The sequence below is a fragment of the Pituophis catenifer genome, unplaced genomic scaffold, assembly GCF_029215685.1.
Source record: "Pituophis catenifer annectens isolate HBS135680 unplaced genomic scaffold, rPitCat1.0.hap2 SCAF_3, whole genome shotgun sequence".
In the NCBI taxonomy this organism is placed as follows: Eukaryota; Metazoa; Chordata; class Lepidosauria; order Squamata; family Colubridae; genus Pituophis; species Pituophis catenifer.
Genome location: NW_027256883.1, coordinates 35,394,674 through 35,419,127, shown reverse-complemented (window position 1 = coordinate 35,419,127; position 24,454 = coordinate 35,394,674). Strand labels below are relative to the sequence as shown.

The 24,454-nt window shown below is 37.0% G+C and overlaps 1 protein-coding gene across 1 annotated transcript; it reads left to right on the top strand.

Annotated features, from left to right (window-relative positions):
* The first annotated feature begins 5,926 nt into the window (after nt 1-5,926).
* PI15 (peptidase inhibitor 15) lies at nt 5,927-24,001 on the top strand. Its single transcript, XM_070942198.1, has 5 exons — nt 5,927-6,199; nt 22,527-22,645; nt 22,856-22,988; nt 23,097-23,212; nt 23,866-24,001. The coding sequence occupies exons 1-5, from the start codon at nt 5,927-5,929 to the stop codon at nt 23,999-24,001; spliced, it is 777 nt and encodes a 258-aa protein (XP_070798299.1).
* Nucleotides 24,002-24,454: the final 453 nt, after the last annotated feature.

The following is a 24,454-nucleotide window of genomic DNA, read 5'->3' as shown; positions in this document are numbered from 1 at the left end:
TTATATTTTAGTCAATGGCAAATATTGCTTCCTGTTCATATTGAAAACAGGTATTTGGATATAGCCTAGTACTGAGTCTATAAACCTGAATCTTCTAAACTGTTAGATCTCTAGAAGTCATATGTGAATAGAAGATTGTGCTTTTGGTGCTAATCTGAAGAGCTATTTCAAATATATGGTTTATCATTGCAACTTCACATTATCTTACATTGCTTTTTGTACGTGGACAACATGTAAATTAATTATCTCAGTGAGCTACAGTATATTCAGGAAATTCTAGAGTCACAATCTAAACTCGAGTATGAGAGATGCATTGTAGGAGAAGAAGTGGCAGAACCTGGGGCAGAGTCAAAAGAGGAATCAGCCTAGAGCCGTGATGGCGAACCTATGGCATGCCCTCACAGAGCCCTCTCTGTGGGCATGTGCACCATTGCCAGCTTCTTTTCTGGCTTCCAATGCACGCACGTGCCCTGGCCAGTTGGTCTTCACACTTGCCCGAGTGCCGGAAATCCAAAGACCAGCTGGCCAGCACGCACATGCGCATTGGCCAGCTGGTTTTCAGGTTTCCGGTGCTCCAGCACACGCATATGTGCCCGCGTTCTGGTTCACTCAGTGGTGAAAAGGTTCACTATCACTGGCCTAGAGTCTCTATGTAGCCACAAACAGCCTAAGTCCAATTCCTCTTAACTTTTGTTAACCCTTTTCTAGCACTAAATTAGTGCTAACCATTAGTTGGCAAAAACCTGTGCATAGGCATGAGTAGTACTAAATCACAATAATAAATAATAAAGTAATAAATTTGAATTTCATGTATGCGCCTGGTCTTACATTCCTGACATGCCTGACACGAGTTCAAGAAGTTTGATTGAACTCGCGAGAAGGCTTTCTTTTACAGCGTATTTCCCTGGACACAACGGCAAGGAAAGCGACGGAACTTAAAAGGTAAGACCTGCATCCCACTTCTCGCCCGCCCCACCTGCCACTCCTCTTGATAAAGAGATGGCAGGGAAGGGAAGCAGCTGTTGCCATTGGGGTGGGATGGGACGTGTTGGGCCGCTCAGCCAGCGTGAAGAACAGGGAGGGGAGGCAAAGGCAGCAATGGGACATCTAGTCCCATGCTCGCCACCTCCTTTACTTCCCAAATAATAAGAGTGCCCGATAATAACGCCAAGCCCTTATTTTTTTGGGGGGGGGGGTATCAAAAGAAAATAAGACCCTGTCTTATTTTTGGGGAAACATGGTAAGAAGTAAAAATAACTTGGACTAAGATTTGAGCATGTGACATTTATTATTATTTAGCATATGGCATATCATACATGGACTAGCAATATATATTAACATTTCACTTAGATTAGTAAAACACAATAAAATATAAATGTTTAAAAGATTTGTGTTCAAATACTAATGTTTAGGGCCTAGGCCATCTAACCATTGAAGTGATCATTTATCTTTTAAAAAACCTCAAATATTGGACCAGTTGCTTATATCCAGTCTTGATGTGATCTACAGTTTGACTTGGGACCCCACAGTCACAATGAGGGGAAGGTTCATTTATACAGAGAGTCCCAGTTTGTGAGGTGCGAATCCTGTTCAGGATTGTCCATTGCTGACATGGTAGTTCAAAGTCTGAAACTTTTTTTGTGGGGTCATTTCTGTGTCTTTCTATGTCTGGGAGTTCAACAACTCATTTACTTTCCATTGGGAATCGATGTTAAAGTTGTTGGGCAGATGTTGTGCCAGTGCCAGTGGGAGTTTCCTGGATTTGAGTGTTCCAGCTAATAAATGGGGAAGGTCAGTATGTACCAGTAGAAGTGAGTTGTTGATATTTTTTCTGTATTCTCTCATTAGGGCATCTTGCCTTCATAAAACTGGTGGTGCTATATGGCTTAGAACAGGAAGCCAGCAAGTTTGAGTAGTTTTAATACATCCATTTATAATCCTCATGAGTCTGTTCTATAACTTACTAGTATGGCAGCTTACTAGTAAGCCATACTAGTAAGTATGGCACAATATTCTGCCATGGAGTAGACCAACTCTAGTGCTGATGAGCATGGCAGCTAAACATTCCCATTTAGTTCCACATAATTTCTGGAGTATACTGTTCCTAATATTGAGTTTTGCTGCCTTATTCTCTACAGTAGGTGTATCTTATAGGAGAGAGTCCGGTCCAATGTTACTCTAAAGTACTTTGGATGGGGATTATAGGGAAGTAGGTTGTTGTTTAAGTAGACCTTCGGGGCTTCATATGCTAGTTTGTTGTTAAGGTGGAAGCATGTTTTGCTCGTGCTAGGAGTAACCCTTCAGTCAGTAAATTTTCCCGAGATTTTAAGAACTTTGGACGGGAGGCTGTCTGACATCTCCATGTGTTTTTCTTGTATTGCTATGGCAAATTATCAGTGTGTCCAAATTTGGATGCACTGATGATTTTGATCCAAGATGGCGCCGCCGAAGGCTGCCTCGGTGAAATGCTCTCTAATGGTTTCTTTATGTTTTACACTGAGAGCGTATGCACCAAGACAAATTCCATGTGTGTCCAATCACACTTGGCCAATAAAAATTCTATTCTATTCTATTCTATTCTATTCTATTCTATTCTATTCTATTCTATTCTATTCTATTCTATTCTATTCTATTCTATTCTATTCTATTTGCATCCTCTTGCCCCTGGATTTATCTAATGGGTATAAGTTGCCATTATAGAGCATTGTGGAGGCCATTGTTTAATCTTATCTTACTTATGTTGTCTCCCATTATTATCTGAAAGAACATATCACTCAGCTTGTTACTAGTCGATACCATATGGCTTCCTAATTAGCTGACAAATCACACCCAATGTGTAGTCCTTAATGGAACTCAGTGTACATGGAGGGAAGTATGCAATGGGCACCCCAAGGCTCTGTTTTAGGCCTTGTATAGGTGATACCTGGCTCAATAGTAGTAACTGCGAGAGGGATCTTGGAGTCCTAGTGGACACTTAAATATAAGCCAACAGTGAGCTGCAGCTGCCAATAAAACCCACACAGCCCTAGACTGCATTAACATGTGAAGTGTTAGTACTATTTTATAATTTCTTGATAAGACCGCATTGGAATATTGCATCCAGTTTTGTTTACCACGATAGAAAAAAAAAGTTGAGGCTTTAGAAAGAGTGCAGAGAAGAGCAACAAAGATGATTAGGGGACTGGCTCAACCTATTCTCCAAAGCACCTGAAGGAAACTAATTAAGGAGAGAACCAACCTACAACTAAGAAGAAATTTCCTGACAGTTAGAACATTTAATCAGTGGAAGGACTTGCCTCCAGAATTTCTGGTGCTCCAACATTGGAAGTTTTAAAGAAAAGATTGAACAACCATTTCTCTGAAATGGTATCGGGCCGTGATGGAGAACCTATGGCACGCGTGCCACAGGTGGCACGTGGAGCCATATCTGTGGGCATGCAAGTGTTGTCTTAGCTCAGCTCCAGCATGCATGCGCACACCGGCCAGCTGATTTTTGGGTCTTTTGGGCCCACCGGAAGTCGAGAAATGGGCTGTTTCTGGCCTCTGGAGGACCTCCGGGGTGGTGGTGGTGGGAAAGACTGTTTTCACTCTCCCCAAGCTCCAAGAAAGCCACTGGAGCCTGGGGAGGATGAAAAACGGGCCTACCGGGCCCACCATGCCATCGTGTGCCAAAAGTGGGGGGAGCGCACGCACATGCATGGGGGGGCAGGACGCAAGTGGGCATTGAATGTGGGCACACATGCACATGACCCCCCCATGCTCCCCCCACTTGTGGCACGCGACAGCAAAAAGGTTAGCCATCACTGGTATAGGGTTTCCTGCTTGAGCGGATTTTATTCTATTCTATTCTATTCCAACTCTGTTATTCTACAATCCTGATCTAGAAAGTGGGAAGCAATTTTGAAGGTAATATTAGTGAAATGAGCAAAGTGGATTTCTGCCATAAGCAATAATTAAGCTTCCAGTCCCACTTGTTTAATGACATGGCTGATTCATGAAATTATTCCCACAAAGAAACTAGATAGATACCGGTATTTCTTTCATTTCCCCTCCTCCTCCCACTACATACCACAAGAAGTTCCCATTTTTAACTAGCAATTCAGCTTTATGGAGCAAAGAGTGAGATACATGACCTGCTGTTGGCTGCTTATATGTCTCAAAGATGAAGTGCCAATATTTTCACTCTGCAAACTGTCTGTGCTACCACTCTTACACACAGTAAGCATTTTGAAAATACTCTCTGGTTCAAAACATGGTTGGGCTGATGACCAAGCAAAGTGTGTAAGCATTTCTCTGGGCAATCACCAGTGCCCTTTCATCCATCTCCCTCCAATTGTTGCTTCAGTTCTCCTGGGAGAAGTCTCATTCCATTGACTTCACAAAATATTCCACTTTGGAATGTTTGATGGGGTTGATTGTAAAGATTTCCTCAGGCTTCCAGACCTGGCATTGCTTCTGTCTACTGTAATACTGAAGGAACTCCAAGCTATAAATCCATGATATGGGATTTCTGGCTCTGGGTCACTGGCACCCCTTATAGCCGATGGCCCATTTGTCATGGTGCTGTTTAGTTATGCCCTCAGCTATTTGCATTTTGTGTCAGTGGCCGAACCATTCCCTGCTTAAAGAATTCCATCCCCCTTCCAGCAAATGCAGACCAGATGTTTCCCTGACCCTTTTTTTTTTTTTTTTTTGCTTTCAAGAGTATTCTGCTTCTGTTGCTATTCAGAGGAATGAATTCAGGTGACAAATGTCTTTTTCCAGTCTCACTTTCTCCATTCTTGCTTCAGAGCTGCCTGAATAAAAGCAAACAATTGACAGCAGTATTCCAAGTGTCGACATGAAACAAATTGCTTTTCTGTTTCTTTAAGCCTCCTGTATTTTTCCATCCGGATTGCTGAAAAATAAAATGTGTGCATTATTTATCACATGTATATAAGTATTAACATCAGGAAATTAAACTATGAAAAAAGAAAGCCAAATGAAATAAAACCAAAGGAGGGGGAAAAATGTTGAATCTTGCCTTTTTGTAGTCAGGGTGAAAAGGGGTGTTTGAAACAATATCCTAATATCCTACAGTAAAAGCCCAATCACTGTGTTTTCTGTACAAAACTCCACCCCTTGGGTGCATAAGACTTGGAAAGAGAGTTGCCCTTTGTAGTTTACTATAACATATAAAAGCTGTTAGCAGTTCGTGTAGCCAGCAGCTAGAAAGCTTTCAGTTTTCCCCACCCTCTTTCTTTCTCCTTGTAAGTTGGTAATAAGATACACTCTTTTTTTTTCCAAGGTTCACACTAGAGCACGGAAGAGAACTGTTTAACTTGGAAGAATAATAACACTAGGCTTTTTGGTTCTGCAAAGAGGTAAGCCACTGAGCTCAGTTTCTGTTGCATGTCTTTTTACTATTATTATTACACATCTGATGCTCCTTGAATCAGTTGAATGACACGAGGAAGATAGTGGTTTTCATTCTCTCTCTCTCTCTCTCTCTCTCTCTCTCTCTCTCTCTCTCTCTCTCTCTCTCTCTCTCTCTCTCTTTCTCCTGTGCTGATTTTTCCTTTGGTTTTGTCTCTTTAGTATGAGTGTAGAACTTATTCTGCAGAGTTATCAGAAAACTTTTTTCAGCTTGAAAATACTGCGCTGGATCCTTTTTGTAGCTTTTTGACTTGTACTAAGATGGTCACATATGTTACAGGGCAATTTGTGTGTATGGTTGCTAGGCAACATGAGACATCAGAGCATTTCAATTGACTATTTGCAACCATCATATATTTGTGCTTTGCTGCACACATGCATCGGTTTGGGAGATCAGCTGGGAAACTCAGCTGGAAGAAAAGATTTAGCCTGATCCCAATAATATTCTTTAACCCTTTCTCTTCCACAGATCCTTTCTTTGTCTCCTGCTTTAAAGGAGACAGACCCTAAAATGACAGTCATTTCTGCCATTAGTGGTGCTCTCTTAATTACCATTCTCTGTGAAGCAAGTGCACTAGTGTTGCCCAATTCCACTGACCTATTCCTGTCAACTAAAAATTACACTGATGTTGAAGCAGCTTTGAGAAGTCATCTGGATCCTGCAAGCCTCCCCAAAGTCAGGAAAAAGCGATATATCTCACAGAATGATATGATTACCATTTTGGATTTTCACAACCAGGTCAGAGGCAAAGTGTTTCCACCTGCATCCAACATGGAATATATGGTAAGCAGCCATGTCTTTATTTACTTTACTTTACTTTATTTTGGATTTATTCATTTCCTCATGTCTGAATTTGGAAGGATCTTGCAAATAAAAAAAAATGTATAATCTATTTAAGTTTCACATTGCCAAATCATGTTTTTTTTAATAAAAAACCAAGCCAAAAGCTTTTGAAATTATTGTAATAGTTTGCATGTAATTCAGTAATTCAGGCCATTTTTTTTCTTCCTCTGTGTATAGTGCAGACATGACATAGACTAATATACCACTCTTAACAGGCTTCTTTGGATCATATAATCTGAATGTAGCTAAAGTGCTTGATTAATTCTGTATTTGATTAATCCTGTATTATATGAAAGCAGAAGTTGTGGTAATTATTCTGGTTACATAGTAAAATGTAACAAAGTTCTTTAAGGCTACAGTCCTACACACAGTTATCAGGTGATCTCATTGTACATAATGGCATTTCTGAATCAACATGCACAGGAGTGAACCATAAATTTTAAAATGTGAAAGTAGACAGCAAATATTTGGATCACTTGGAGTTCTGAGGAACTCCACTCTGCCTAAAAACTGGCTTTGGTAAGTCTAATCAAATATGCATGGTTTTCCCTTTTCCTATTGCCAATTTTTGTTTCTCTTGTTTGTCTATAATTCTGTTGTTAGTTTTCTTGGAACAGTAAATCTGTGATATTTTTAATGTCACTTAATATACCATAAACATTGAAGTTTATTTTGAGCAATTATCAAATGTATCAATGTTGATATACAATTAAAAACAGAATAAAATCTTCAATAATATCAAAAGATGGAATTATTGAACCATAATGGTATCATTATCAAGCATTAAGCATTAAAATGACCTGCTCAGATAAATGTAGAATATGACAATCTTATATACTACTTATAATATATACTACCCAATTTTGGATGATGTTTTCTAATGTTTGATAATAAGTGAAGCATATCAGTATATTCCCTTTTTATTGGAATATAAAAATTATATTCTGCACTGAAAATACTCTTCTGTGGGATACCACAGGGTTTGATCCTTTTTACCCCTACAATTTCAATATCTACATGAAACTCCCAGGAAAGTTTATCCATAGTTTTGGATGAAATAACATCCATATACTGATGATACATGAGTGCATATTGAACTGGCTTGAGATGCCATGGAGATCTTTATTAGCTGCTAAAGGGGCCTGGATGGAATGAATCAGGCTAAACCTCAGCACATTGTAGTAATGTGCTTTACATTATTTGAAATTACATTTACATTACATTTACTTTGAAAAGGCTGCCACTGGTAAAAAAATGGAGTGGATGAGAGTTCCCACAACTAGATAAATTACAGGCACTACATTACCTTCCATTAGGTTCAGTGGTGGGTTTCAAAATTTTTTACTACCGGTTCTGTGGGTGTGGCATGGCTTGGTGGGCGTGGCATGGCTTGGTGGGCATGGCTTAGTGGGCATGGCAGGGGAAGGATACTGTAAAATCTCCATTCCCTCTCCAATCCAGGGGAAGGTTACTGCAAAATCCTCATTTCCTTCCAATCAGCTGGGACTCGGGAGGCAGAGAATAGATGGGGACGGGGCCAGTCAGAATTTTTACTACCGGTTCTCTGAACTACTCAAAATTTCCGCTACTAGTTCTCCAGAACTGGTCAGAACCTGCTGAAACCCACCTCTGATTAGGCTTCCAAGTAAGGTGCTGGTTTCAACCATTCATACTTACATGACTTCACTTCTTGGTATATTTGGGAGCACCTCACTTCCTCCTAGTGGAAACAGTCCATCCTATGTTTTTTTCAGGTTGGGATGCTTAGGGTTCTCCCATATGTGAGATAAAATAGTGAGGGCTCATAAGCAAACCTTTAAAAAAAACAAACCAATAACCACTACTTATACCCCTCTTCCCAAGGACTGAGTGGCATCTACTTGGCACTATTTAGGTATTCTGTAAAAACAGAACTTTTCATTGGCATTCAAGGCTGAGTTGCTATTATTGAGTTGGTGCCATGATTGCATATGGTTAAATTGTTTTATTGTCTTTGTCCTTGGGGTTTTATTGCATGCTTGTGTTTTATTTATCTTGTAAACTGTGAGAGTCAACCCTGATCACAGTGGTATACAAATGCAATGAATGTACAAATATGAAGCTGTTTGACCACTTAAAACTAATTTGTAGGACTTTATGGCAGAGGTGGGTTTCAACAGGTTCTGACCAGTTCTGGAGAACTGGTAGCAGAAATTTTGAGTAGTTCAGAGAACTGGTAGTAAAAAATCTGACTGGCCCCACTCCCATCTATTCTCTGCTTTCCGAGTCCCAGCTGATCGGGAGGAAATGGGGATTTTGTAGTAACCTTCCCCTGGATTGGGGAGGGAATGGAGATTTTACAGTATCCTTCCTCTGGAGTGGGGTGGGAATGGATATTTTACAGTATCCTTCCCATGCCATGCCCACAAAGCCACACCCACCAAGCCATGCCAAGTCACACCCACAGAACTGGTAGTAAAAATTTTTGAAACCCACCCATCAAATTTTTGAAATCCTGCCTTACAGGATTATATAAAAAAATAGATGTGAGAAAACATCCTCTTTTATCAGAGATTACACATTTTGAACTAGTAGAGAGTTCTACCTCTCCCAGAGCCAAATTATATGCAAGGGAATACTTAGTTGTATCAATCTTTGCTGCAAATCTTTAGTGTGTCTGAAATGTACAATGTTTGTTGTCAATTTGGAAGGCTATTTTTTCTGCAAATTCCATCACATTCTCTTCCAACAAAAAGTGTGGTTTGTTTAAATCTTGCTTTGGATGCAGGATGTGAATCAGATGGGTCTACTTTTGGAATGGCCTAGACCAGAATGAGCCATGTTGTGTTCCAGATTGGCTCTCTAAATTGGATCAGGTGATTCTGCACACTAATTTTTAACTCATGTTAACTCTTTCAGACTACATCTTTTCGTTCAACAATAAAACCCCATAAGTAAAACCTCTAAGTAAAGAACCAATGGTGGAGCTTGGTCCTTTCATATGGAGTAAACACATGAAAACTTTGAGGAAATAATAGACCAGATGGGAATTAACAACATAAAAATACAAATGGATTTTCCTTAAAAACATTTGAATAAAATTCTAGAAAAATACAATGTGCAATGCAATACTCACTGTGGATCTGTATGCCCATTTTGAACTGATAGTATCCTTACAAGCTATAGGCTGGTAGTTTACTCTCAATTAATTCATGTACAAAGTAATAAGAACTATAGCGCTTTCTCCACAGTAGTGTCTCTCAACCTCTGTAACTTCATGTCTGAACTTCAACTCCCAGAATTCTGCCTGGGGAGGTTGAGAAGTACAGCTCTACAATAAGAAATGCATTTCACACTTTTGGTGAGTGTGGGCCAACTTCAATGATTAATATTTTGGTTTTCTGTGACAAAAGAATACATTAATAAAGGAATTCAGTTACCATTGTGAAATAGCAGAATTTCTACTATTGCATTTCCCCCCATCCTATCTGCTTACTCAGTTTCCTTACCTTCCCCACTACACGCTCATAAACTCTAGAATGGGGAGAAATAGAGTGAATGTGATGAAAAGGGACAAGGCTCCTCCTATAACAATCCTTCAGAGAAATTGTCTTATACCAAGTCAACATTTTGCAACTATTCAGCAGTTATTTCTTAACTCCATATGGAGATGTCACACACAACTGTGATATTTTGTTTATTTATATGGCCAGCCATCTTAAATGCCTAATCCTAAAATAACAAAAACAACTACACACACACACACACACACACACACACGCATACACACACACACACAGAAACAAAACCTCAAAATACGAATGCAAAGTAAGTTAAAAGAAACCATAATACAATAGCCAAGCACAATAATAAACCCACAACACAGCTGCCCCTGTTTTGGGCTCAACTATCATTGCAGCCCAGCAACTGGGGAAAGAATCATCTTCACAGCTTTCCAGAAAAGCTTTGGGGGCCCTCTGGATCTCAGGAGGAGAGAAAGAAGCTCAATACAGTAAAAATGTCCACAAATTGGCTATTGCTTGTCATAGATGCCATGTTCAGTGGCAGTTCAGGGATAAAAGTTCATGTTCAGTGAATTAGCTTTTAATTTTATTTTCCTTTATTGGCAAACAAGGCTGCATTGCATTGCAAAAAATAAAAAATCATCAGGGACATGAGGCAATTGATAGGGCCAAACTCTGTGTAGTGAGTGCCAAAATTAAATATGTGAAGGAAAGATCAGCTTCCCTGGACTATTCCTTCTTTTCTTCTTCATCTATGGCTCCCCCAGAAAGCTGCCAGAAAAGAGACAGATAGCTTCTGTCCAGAGATTGCACAGCCTTTTGAAATTGGACCAATAGATGCAGGAAATTAAACAGAGGGCTGTATACATGCCTTGAACCACAGATTGCACACTTTTGTATTAGGCCATATAAAAGGATTGCACACTCAGTGAAACTATTTACTTTCAAGTTCTTAAAAGGAAGTGAAGGCATTAGCATAGAAATGGAAAAAAAATCTGGAAAAGTGCATTTGGAAAAGTTTATTATGACCCAGTATATTAAAATCCAACATACTTTGAATATGATAATACTTCTTGAGACACTAATATACCAGTTTAACCCCAAAATGAAAGAAATATGTGTAGTTCTATAAATGTGTACATTTTTGCAAAGAAGTTAGGAAAATGATAAGTCTTTCATTACTTCAGATATAGTTACATATATCATTCTGGTGAATAGCACAATATGCAATTTGCATGTGTCTAATGTCGTCCTAAGAGATAACATTCAGCTTTGAACCATCTTGCCCCTTGAGATCGTAGCTGAATCAACTGTCCACTTTTAAGGCTTAAATTGATAAAAATAGTGCACTTAGTCAGTGAAGTGACTAATACTGACATCAGAAGCATAAGTTTTAAAATAATGCCAATCATTTTAAAGCTACATAATCTAGCACTGACGTTTGTAACTTAATCGTCTGGACAAAAACCAAGATTCTGTCTGGAACTGAGGATGAATTTCTCCACAGTTTAAGTCTGTTTTTATTTTATACGTAAACAAGATTGCAAGTTATATCTTTTCTGAAGCATTGACAGATCTTTTTAGTTTTTTAAAAAATGGCCTTTGCTCTTCTGGACTATTTACTGTACGTTAGCTCTCGGCTTTGAAAAGGTAAAACAATCAAACTCAATATTTTAATTATTTATTTTAAAATTTTAATTTATCAATTAATCAAATAGATAGCCAGTGTAGTTCACTGGTTAAGGTGATAAGACTAGGAATGGAAGCCACAGGGTCATGGAAGCTAACTGTTTCACTAGCTGCTCTTTTTCAGCACTAGACTAGGGAGTTGAGAAACATCAATCTACTAACTTAGAGTGGACTAGTGGGTAGATTGCAGTTCATACTTTCAAGAAGAGTTCTTTATCCTACAATGGATTGATAATAATCTTTATCAATCAAATAACAATATAACTTTATGTAAATGAGAAGATAAGCAGCCAAAGTGATCTGTACAAGTTATTTGGAAGAATGAAAATGTTTTAAGAAGTTTTAATAACAAAAAAGGCAAACCCAGCAGACTTCAGTAGGAAATGAGCCTCCTTAAGGTTCTTTGATTCAGTTTAAACTATCCCTTGCAAATGACATTAGAGTATTACCTACTTTTTTCGTTAATACCAAACGTTAAGTGCAGTTGGTAGGAATTGCCTTGCTTATATTATGAAATCTGGAAAGGCCACAAAAGGTATTCAAAAAATTTTTTGAAAAGAAAATCTTCAGTGCACCACAACTGCACTTGAAATCAACTTAGATTTAGGAATTTAGAATTGGTAGGAAGTTACCATTACCATTCTGCATCAGAATGGATTGTTTACTATCTAGCTTTGCATTGTGTATTTTTACTTTGACTGGAAAAGTTATACTAAGTCCACCCTTTTTGTATCAGATCATCTTGTGTTTGATCTCCCAGCTTCCTATTGACATCATTGTTACAAGAAATGGGTCATTACAGATGCTAGACATACTGCTTTAGAGAAGAATATAATGTCCTTTGCTAAACATGTCAGTTAATTCTATCTGAAATAAAATATTCACCATTTTTCCCAAATCAGACTTTACAGCCCAACTACGAATCCTTTCACCTCTTTTAGAATGGTCATATTTTTAATAAAGGAACACAGATAAATGGCTACAGTTTCCAGAGGAATTACAAACTACTAAAAATTAAAATAATTTTAAACTATTGAAAAATATTAATTATCTTTAAAAAATATTTTAAGATACAGTTTTTCTGATAGGCACTGATCAGTCTGAAACTGGGCAATACCGATATGTCAACAATTGATGCCTCAAAATTTCTAATTTTCTCCGAAATTGAAATGTATAAGCATATAGTCTTAAAAATGTTTGTAATGGAGTCTACTTCCAAACCTTCTGTACTCTCTTTCTGAGGCAGAACTGACTTCATTTCTTCGGAAGAATATTGTGCCTGTGGATTTCAGCCTATTCTGTGAAAAAAATAACAAGAAAAAAAAAAGTTAAAAGCCATTTGTGGTTTTCTCATGACAATTACTGAAAGACAGGAAGCTTCATTTCCCAGTCTTATTTCTGAGTCAGATCAAGGTCAAAGCTGGCAGGCTTATAGGGCCTGAGTTTAATCAAGCAATTCAAGTAAAACACCAAGTACAATATGAACTCAATCTGGAAGGAGGCCTGTTGTATTCATACCAGAGGTGATATTCAGCAGGTTCTGATCAGTTCTGGAGAACCGGTAGCGGAAATTTTGAGTAGTTCGGAGAACCAGTAAATACCACCTCTGACTGGCCCCAACCCCATCTATTCTCTGCCTCCCAGCTGATCAGGAGGAAATGGGGATTTTGCAGTAATCTTCCGCTGGAATGGGGAGGGAATGAAGATTTTGCAGTATCCTTCCCCTGGACTGGGGTGGAAATGGAGATTTTATAGTATCCTTCCCCTGCCACACCCACCAAGCCATGCCATGCCCACCAAGCCATGCCCACAGAACCTGTAGTAAATTTTTTTGAATCCCACCACTGATTCATACACACTTGAGTACTCCTGAAATGTGCCCTTGATAAAGCAGGAGTCTGAGTTATATTGGTAGCTCTACTCTCATTCAAGGGAATCCAAATTAAGTCTCTACTTTAGATTTCCCATCTGAACACAAAGGTAGGAAACATGCCCCAATTTTCTTATTCAAGATTTTCAAATGTTCAAGCACATTCAGCTTCCTTGTGCAGGTTTCTCTTTGGAACTAAAGAGATGACTGCATATTGTGATAATTGCACAGAAATATCATATCTGTGCAGCAGGGACCTAAAGAAATATCAGTGCAACTCTAACTACAATTAACTTCAATACTCTTATGCTTTGCAGGAGTTGGGAAAAATCTGGTGGATGTTCTTTGAAGGCAGCTATTAATCTACTTGCAATCCAAAACTATTTCCAACTAAGCCTAACAACTATCAGAATGCTATCCCTCAATAACAGCATTTGTAGGGATAATATCCTGGCTGGAGTCTGAACAATTTGTTTGAATTATGCATTCTGCCTTTCTTGATTCTGTTAATTAAGAACATACATTGTCTCAGCAGATGGCACACCTGATGAACCTTCAAGCTTTGAAGATAAATCTTATTAGTACTTGGATGAGAGATCACCCAGGAAACAATTATGGACTAGATTAGGAAGGTGATAAAAGACCCCAGGAGGTATCAGTGGTAAATGATATCTGCAACTTTTTGCAAGGAAAAAATATAACCATCCAGTAAATTTGACTCAAAGGAGTTGTTGTGTACCTGTGCATTAGCAGAGTCATGATATCTCATTAAAGATTAGCCTTACAAAAACCATGTACCTTTAGTTTACTCTGCAGCAGAGGACACAGTGGCAGACACAACGTAATTTTACTATAATTACTTTCTATTTCTATTTTTGTATCTCAATGTGGGAAAGGAAATCAAGGCAGTTCGTTAGTTCAATATCTACCTCGGTTTTGAAAATACGTTCAAGAAAAAAGTCAAAACCAGAATGAACCTTCCAAAATAAATAAATAAATAAATGTATTTATTTATTTCTCATATTTCTAGGCTGCCTGACTCTAAATGTCTCTGGGACATTTGACATATAAAGAACAATAAAATCAACAAATTTCGATGTGGAATGTCATCGGGAGGGTACAGTAACCAAACTCTCTCCCTCATGAGGAGAGGCCAAAAAGGCCAATCTAACCTCTCTAAACCAAGAACCAGGGAAGAATCATATTTCACTAGTCTTTTAAAGGCTGGTTAGGTGGGAGTAATCAGAGAAATCCCTGGAGGAATGACAGTGCCTCAGATAATTAGGTCCTATCTCATGAGGGATTTTAAAGGTGACAACCAGTACCTTGAACTGCACCTGGAATCTAATTGGTAATCAGTATAGCACTTGAAACATAGGTGTTCCATGAGAATTGTGTGACTTCCCATCATTGCTTGTACTGCTCTAATCTTGACATAGTTTCCAGGGGTGAAATCCAGCAGGTTCTGACAGGTTCTGGAGAACCGGTAGCAGAAATTTTGAGTAGTTCAGAGAACCAGCTAATACCACCTCTGGCTGGTCCCAGAGTGGGGTGGGAATGGAGATTTTGCAGTATCCTTCCCCTGGAGTGGGGTAGAAATGGAGATTTTTTAGTATCCTTCCCCTACCATGCCTGCCAAGCCACGCCTACCAAGCCACACATGCCCACCAAGCCACGCCCACAGAACTGGTAGTACATTTTTTTTGAATTTCACCCCTGATAGCTTCCCAATGGTTTTCAGCCACATATAGAGCACATTGTAACAATTCATCTGCAGGATAATCAGATATAATTTTTACATGGATAGCATGGCATTCTCTGAAAAAGTTGAGATGGCAACTGTGGCTGCACAATATAAGCCCTTCTCCTTTTAAATGTGCTTTAATTATTGGAATTGGAATTCTTTATTGGCCAAGTGTGATTGGACCCACAAGGAATTTGTCTTTGGTCCATATGCTCTCAGTGTACATAAAAAGACAAGACACACTCGTCAAAAATCACAGTGCACAACACCCAGTGTCAGTCATACGGTACAATAAGCAATCAAATCATACTAGGAAACAATCAATATCAATATAAATCACAAGGATACAAGCAACAACGTTACAGTCATGCAGTCACAAATTATGCGGTCATGGTCCCCATCTTGACTTTTTGTTACCTCCTCTAGGATATTCCTGTTGGGCAGTTCTCATTAAAACACCACCATATATATATTTAGTTTTCAAAAAGGCAAGCTTAAAGGACATAACATATGTATACTATTGCACATGTTTGAAAGCTGAAAGTAGATAAAGGGAAGCACTTCAGTGCATATTTAAATTATTAATTTAGATAAGGTTGGTCATCAGCTTCAGTCTGTTTCAAAATAATGGTGTATAAAGCTGTTAGAGCTTTTAATTATGATGGCTCTGTATTTTAGATATCTACTACAATTTGAACCAGAAGAGATTAATTTGTTTTCATTTGCTGGAGAAGGAACACAGCTACTTTAGGTTCTAATTTTCAGCCTAAATTAGCTTCGAATGGTACAAAGTTAGCATCAAGGCTCCAAAAAGACAAAAGCTGGATTTTTTAAACATCTTTCTTTTATATATAACTGCATGATGGGGAAGGGAATTGAGACAAGAAGAAGCCTTGCATTTCAGTGACTTAAAGCCCCTGCCTTCATATCAAATTAGGCCACTGTTGATCAGTCCAATTACACCATTTTGGACAGTAGATAGATGATGCAGGTGAAAATATCCCTAGTTTTACCATTTGGTCTCCATAGTGCTAAATGTTTCCTGCAGCTGTTGTTGATGAATATGATTTATTCACACATCTAGCCTGCTCCACTCTCTGAGTCCTAGCGTAATTCAAAACATTGAGTACTTCATCCATCATTTTTATAGCACCATATTCAATAAGAGTAAATGGAACAGACTAGTAAGTTAATTGCTTATTCTTTAGCCAAACCTCTAACAATCAGCTTCACTGCATTCAGAAAAAGGCGCCATTATTTCTTACAAATAAAAATTGGTCAACATACTTGTTTTCAAGTATTTTTTTTTTAAAGGAGTTTAGCTTGGAAAGGCTCATACTGATTTCCCAGGCATGTTTCACCCACTCTATTTGGAGTTCTTATATTTCTCATATCCCACTTGGTAACAGGTAAATGATACATAAACATACTACTATTAAAACAAAAAATGAAAATATTCCAGGAGAAAATAATACACAATGATAAACGCATAAATTCTGCACAGAGTGGAAAAAAAGGGAAGTAAATGTTAGATTACATAGACTTTGATTTGCTCAAGTTGGTCTTTTCTTAAGGAAAATAGGATCTCAGAATAGACCTCAATTAACAATCACAGCCAAGAAACAAAAGAAGATCATGGTGAGAATCGTATATTTATTCTGTCTTTATTTTGAGTCAGATCTTTAGAAAAACAGTTTCCAAAGTAAGCATGGGCATGTATAGTATACATGTGCATCAAGAACTAGTAACTTCTTCAATATGCTGGAGTAGAATCTATGCAAATGTTTATATTTCTAAAAATCAGACTTGTCCCTGTGAAGTTTTAATAATTTATCAACATCTGTATATGTGTAGACAATTCCATTTTTTTAAAAAAAGATTTCTTCACCCACTCCCTTGACATACATAAACCAAATAATACAATCCACATAGTGACTTTCTGTGCAAGAACAGATCCAAGGCAGAGCTAAAATTTTATTGAAAATATTATTTTATTTATTTATTTATTTATTTATTTATTTATTTATTTATTTATTTATTTATTTATTTATTTATTTATTTATTTATTTATTTATTTATTTATTTATTTATTTATTTATTTATTTATTTAGATTTCTGAGTCCCGAAGGACTCAGGGCAGTGAACAGCCACAGAATAAAACACATAAATACAAAAATTTAAAATAGAATAAAAACAAATTAAATAATTTGGCTGAGACAAATTTAAAATACCCCATAATTTAAAAAACAAATTAAATTTACTTTTAAAAAGGGAAGAAGATTTAGGCCAGGCCAACTTGATGAAATAAAAAAGTCTTAAGCGCGCGACGGAAGGTGCGCAGATCCGGGATCCTCCGTATCTCCGGGGGGAGCTCGTTCCAGATCGTAGGTGCCCCCACAGAGAACGCTCTCCCAGGTCCTCTAACAGGACCAGGACAGAGGAGCAACCCCTGTCCCACGCCCTCCAGAGATCATCAACCAACGTGACCAATGCTGTTTCCATGTTGTACCCGGGCCTGAAACCTGACTGGAATGGATCCAGATACGACGTTTCATCCAGGTACTGGGGAAGCTGTTGCGCAACCACACTCTCAACAACCTTCGCCACAAAGCGAAGGTTGGAGACTGGACGATAATTAGCCAATACTGCCGGGTCCAGGGAGGACTTCTTGAGGAGAGGCCTCACCACCGCCTCCTTCAGGGCGGTGGGGAAGACACGCTCATGAAACATTTATAATCCCCTGGAGCCAGCCTCGCGTCACCTCCCGGGAAGCCAGCACTAACCAGGAGGGACATGGGTCCAACAAACATGTGGTTGTGTTCAATCTAATTAAAATCACTCAAGCCAATAAATGTGTTAACAATGAAAGATCACACACCAGTTTGAGAAATAGGCACTGGAAATGATCTTTTTAGTACAAAGCGCTTCCAGTACAATTTTAAAAAGAAGAAACGGCCTATTTTTGAATTGCCTTGTAGTCATTGCTTCCTCCCCAATTCTTCTAAAAATGGTTTGATTTGTTGAATATATACCAAATGCACATTTGTTACTGAAAATTGTTTTTTTTAAAAAATGGTAATCCCAAAATAAATTCTGCAAGGTCTCTTGTGAAATACAAGCATCAGAATTAAGCATATGTTATTACTTTAATACAGTCAGTTTTCCAGTGTATTAAAGTTTTCCAGTATTAAATGGAGAAAATCTCCACTTTATGAGATGATACATTTATTAAAGTAAGGAATTAAAACATTATATAAAAGTGTGTAAAATAATCAGTATTTCTGCTACCACTGCTAATTTACTACTCTTCTGAGATATCCTACATTCTATCCATCCTAGATATCCTAATCAGTAAAGGAAATGGTGGCAAGTTAGAAATCTATAAAAAAAAACATCCACACTATCCAAGACCTTCACTACTGAATTAATAACTAATATCCCACAAGAGCAGTTGTGGGAACATTTTTCAGATGAGCACAAACACAGTGCAGCAACCCTGAAAAATCAGAAAACGAAAACTGACCACTTATACAATATCTTCCAACAAAATAGATATCCCTGCAACTTTATCAAAAAGTGCCTGACCTCTCAACTCACTATAGAACAACCAACACAAACCATGCAAGGGATAACTCCACCATACATCAATAAATATCTTACAAACATCCAATAGACTCTTAAGACCAGATGGCTTCACCTTAGCATGCCAGCTAATTAAAGCCCTACAGAATATCTTCCGTAATTCAAAAGACCCAGTAACCCAAGAAGAAACAACAAGAATCATCTACAATATTCAACAGAATATTGCAAGAATTGCAACAGCCACAATGTAGGCCATACAGAAGACTAGCAGAGTGCTTCCATGAACACCTACTAGCAATTAGAAGACACCATGAAAACACCTTAATTTCACAACACACGGACAGACTCAACCAGAGTTTCATCTGGGAGACTGTGAGTATCCTAGACCAAACTAAATCTAAAACACCAAGGAATTCCTGGAAGCTTGACTCTCAACCATTAATAGAGATGAAGAGATAAACTACATTTACATACCATGCAAAAGAGACAATATAAAAACTGAGAAGGAAGCAAAAAGATCAGAACACCTCCTCTCCAGTAGCCAACACCCAGATAAATAGGAATTAACACTAGACAAACAATGAAGGAGACAAATAATACTGTAATCAAGGAACTATCAAGGAAACGAAGAATTAAGAAGACAAACAATCAAGCAGAAAACAAGGATCTACCAAGGAGAAAGCTAACACCAACACCACGCCAACACTGACAGGACAGGCTCCAATATGTAAGCAGAACGCAAACCTCACACTCCCTACACTCCCTAGCACTGATGATGTTATTTAGTCAGGCAATGAAACCAAACTCAGAGAACACCAAGGAATCCACAGTTCAACTTTGAGTTGTATTTAATATCTTCTATTGATACCCTTAATTCACCTGCATATTTGATACAAAAGAATATGGTGTTTTAGGCTGACTTATTGACTGATGTACTGATTTTGTAGGATAAAATTTTATCTAAACAATATAGTCTGAAGATATTCTGATAGACTGAAGACTTAGTTGTTGATACATGTCAACAACTTTTGAATTTCTAAAAAATATGTTTTCAGTTTATTCAGAAAAAAATGCCCTCAACTTTTGTTTGTCTTTATTCTGAATTATCTAAAAAGTCTTTATCATAACAATAGACTCCAGGCCTGTGGAATTTATTTTATTTTTCCTACAACCACAGTATATATTGACAAGACTAAGTGCAAAAAAATGGTTCATGGGGTAGATACCTCTTCAGCAATAAAGAATAGGGAAACTAACTAACTGTGAAAATTAGATTTAATCCCGAGGAACCTCAGGTACAGCAGGAGAAAGAGTGCCAATGTTAGCAAATTAGATGTTCACTTCATTTGTGCCTATGTTTTTTATAGTCTCATGAAGAAATCAACATGTAATACGAGGGTTAGATGAGCAAATAGTGCTTCTATCACAAGAAATAATGTTTCCTTTTTATTATGCATTGGTGAAAATCTGTATTAAGTACTATGCTGATTTGTAGGAATCACAATTTAAGAATTCTGAGAAATTAGAATAGATTGAGTGTTGGAAAACACGGATGATCAGAGAATTAGAAACTCAGTTTCTATTAAGGGAGATCAAAGGGGTAGATCAAAGGGGTTTCACTGTGACAGAGATTAAGGAAGCCAGTTTTATCTAATCATTAAGGCAAAAGGCTAAAAACCATGAGTTCTAGTCCTGCCTTAGGCATGAAAGCCATTTGGGTGATTTTGGGTCAGTCATTCTCTCTCAGCCCAACTCATCCCATGGGATTGTTGTAAGGAAAATAGGAGGAGGAAGGTGTATGGGATATGTTCACTTCCTTGAGTTATTTATAAAAATAATAAAGACACAAAATAAATAAATAATAAAAGAAAGGAGGATATGACAGCATGTTTCAAATACTTAAAGGGATATCACACAGAACAACTAATTCTGTCTTTTTAACAGTGATTAACAAACACATGAATTCATATTGCACAAAGGTACATTCTGTTTACAAATTAGAAAAAAATATTGATAATATAAACAATTATCCAGAGAAGTGATTGGTCCCCTTCCCTGGATGGGTTGAAGCAGACTCTAACTGTCTCTCTGCGATGATTTAACTAGGATTTTTGTCTTGGGCAAGCATTGAACTCTATGATTTAAGGAGATCCCTTCATTTGGATGATAATCTCTGCCTTTCTTAATTTGATTAATGTGAAATTTCAATTAATAAAGCCAGGGATATGATACATAAATAATCAGTTGGCAAACTTTGTTTCTTTATAATTATTTATTATTGATTCATTTAGGAAACATTTTGACCACATTTAAATTAAGTTTAAATGCACTTAAACATAAAATTAATAGATTTCAGTGTAATTTAAATTCAAGCTATTAGTCCCAGATTAAATTTTATTTAAAGTGTTGCTTTGTTTGAAGGTTTTTTTAGTAATCATTTCCAAAAATGGCTTTTACTTCAAAAATCAAATTAAACTTTATTTTTCAACAAAATTATTGAGAAAATAATTTATATTTTGCTAGGTTTAGTTCAGTGATGGGATTCAGCCAATTTGCACCACTTTGGGATAACCGTTTGTTAACTTTCTAGGCAGTTTGGCAAACTGGTTGTTGGAAGAAATCATTAGGGCAGAGAAGTGGTTGTTAAATTACTCGAATCCCACCACTGGTTTAGTTCATTAAATGCAATTATCTATATGAAGAAAACAATAAACTGAGTAGAACAGACAAGACCCATTAAAAATTGGCATATAGAACAAAGGAGATGGAGATCCAATTACTGTATATTAGCATCATGAGCAAACACTTATTGGGTGGCTGTGAACATCTATTTCTGAATTTTGGTTTTCTCTATGTAAAATAGGAACAGTAGTAAAAAAATCAAGGGTAATTATTGCAAACTTTTTGAATATGAAAGTTTGCTACTAGGAGGGGTAATATTTCCAAACCAACTTAAGCCCAAATAGTCTCCATACAAATTCTTTTTTATAACATGTTTGCCATAAGTGGAATTGTGAATCACGAAGAATAATGGTTCATATAGAAAAAATGATTCCTGCCCAGTGACCCATTTCTGGAGCAGCTGACTGTTGATACTTAACAGGGGAATTTTTACAGTGAAGCATAAAGAGTAACTGTGTTCATTTCAAGAACTACACCAGATGTCTTAATGCTTCCTATGAGGATTCTTCAGGGTGAACAGTAAGGGCAGATACTCTACATTGCTGTCCTGTTTAATACCTCCATAATATCATAGGTCTTTCTCCAAGTTTTTTATGCTTCAAGTATCCAGTTCTTTCTCACTATTACTACAAGGCTGATAGAAATACAGACTCTTCAAAATCCATGTTTGATTAGAAATTTCTTAAGTCAATCAAGAATTGTTAGGCTACTAAGCTAATACTTGGAAGAAAGACTACTTGTTAACTAGACAGAAGTTGTGAGTTTGTGCTAAATGTAAAGAGTTCTTCATCTAAGTTTATTTGAAGTTAATGTTGGTGATGTGGAGAAACTGGAAGAGGCAAAATATCCATGTTTCTGGTATGAACTGGACTAGTCAGTTGCCTTCATACAGAGGAGTATGCAGCTTGTGTGTAGTTTGAAAGATGGGTGGAATAAAATTGAATAAACAGTCTTCAAAAGTGTAACTTTCTAATAAATTTCCTAGGATTGAAGCTCAGCCAATTCATCTTCATAATGTTTGATCAGTTCATCACACTGGACAAAGAAACATGGAAGAACTGACTGACTAGGTTTTGGGGTGGTCTGCCACCAAGTCTTCAATAGCATAATTTGATCATTATATTATTCAATCCACTTCTTATTTCTGAACTCCTTTTCAGTATTTAGGATAAATAAAAAAATATTATATTTTGCCAGGTGTGGGATGATAATCTAGCTAAATCTGCAGAAGCTTGGGCAGCTACCTGCATTTGGGACCATGGGCCTCCTTACTTGTTGAGATTTCTGGGACAAAATTTGTCTGTACGGACTGGAAGGTAATTAAATTTCATATATATATATATATTTGTTTCAAGCCACTAATTTTCAAGCATCTTTTATTTTGCAAGTGTACGAGAATCAATCAATTAATAAAATAAATAAATACTGTAAATAGTATATATGTCTACATATAATATGTGACTTAGGCACTTTAGTAATACTGAACGTTCAAAAATACCGATTTGTCTTATTTTAATTTTGCTCAGATATCGATCCATTCTCCAGCTGGTGCAGCCCTGGTATGATGAAGTGAAAGATTATGCTTTTCCATATCCTCAGGACTGCAATCCAAGGTGCCCAATGAGATGCTATGGGCCCATGTGCACACATTATACACAGGTGATATTGGTTCAGTTTTCCTGTATCAGTTCAAAGCTTATGTCTGTGTGATAAGTATGTTGCTCTTCAGGCTGAATTTTTAACAAATAACTCTTACTATTTCTTTAGATGGTTTGGGCCACTTCCAACAGAATAGGCTGTGCAATCCACACATGCCATAATATGAATGTCTGGGGAGCAGTTTGGAGCCGAGCTATTTATTTGGTATGCAACTATGCCCCAAAGTAAGTTTCTCTTGTTTTCATTTAATCTATTGTTGCATATTGTCTCAGCACACAAGCCATCATTCTCATTTTCCAATTCATTCAGGTTATCTTCTATAAAGTTACAGGTTATGCATAGGTTGTACATGTAATATTGGATACAGTATGTTGGTATTCTATAAAAGTAAATCAGGGAAGTTATAATTCAATCTATCCAAGAAATATAAGAATTCCGTGTTATTAAACCTCATATCATGTTTTTAAATGACAGTAGCAAAAGAGGCAAAAAATTGTCAGCAGCAAATACTTGAAAAGCATTGAATTTTAAGAACATCTGATTTGGTTATAAACCCCTAGATTTTATTTCTTAAATCAGCTAAACATAGGAGGGATCTATCTCAGCCTATTTATATTGTAACTTATCTTCTCATGAGATTTTTCTGGTTCTACCCATAAATATCTAGTCCTATGTCCATAGGAATTGGAGCTAAAAATGTAAGTGAATTCAACATCTTGGATAAAGGTAGATTTTCTGCACCTAAGAGCATTCGTATAATAGATTCTGCTGTGCAGATAACATATGGAAAAAGTATATTTTATGTTATTCAATAAAGAGTGTTATGAAATAGTCAGCATACTACATTAAAGTACATTATTGTTTTTTTCCTCCTTAGGGGAAATTGGATAGGAGAAGCACCATATAAAGTTGGGGTGCCATGTTCTGCTTGCCCACCCAGTTATGGAGGATCATGCACTAACAACCTTTGCTTTCCTGGAGTGACATCAAACTACTTATATTGGTTTAAATAAATGGTACAATAGTTCTAATGAAATGCATGTGTAACAAAATCTTGTATATTTAAGTTTGCATGTGTAACAAAATCTTGTATATTTAAGTTTGCATATATTGTATATATAATGTATTGATTCATTAATATTATTATGGACTTTATGTAATAATATGAAGATTAGTTTTTAAGTAATTAATGTAATATTTAAATATTTCCCTTTAAGTGACAATGTTACTCTTTTGGACCACTGATAGCTACAGATTAATAATGTGCCTTAAACAACAAAAACAAGGAAAATTGGAATAGGAATTAAAGTGATTATGTTTAGACTCTTAAAGGCCTTAAAATAATGTATCTTCAAATATTTTATATTTATACGCCTGGGCACAAGATGAACTCTAGATTATTATATCTAATCCTTTGAGTTTTACTTGTGTGCATATGTATGTGTTTTACAAAAATGGGAAACAAA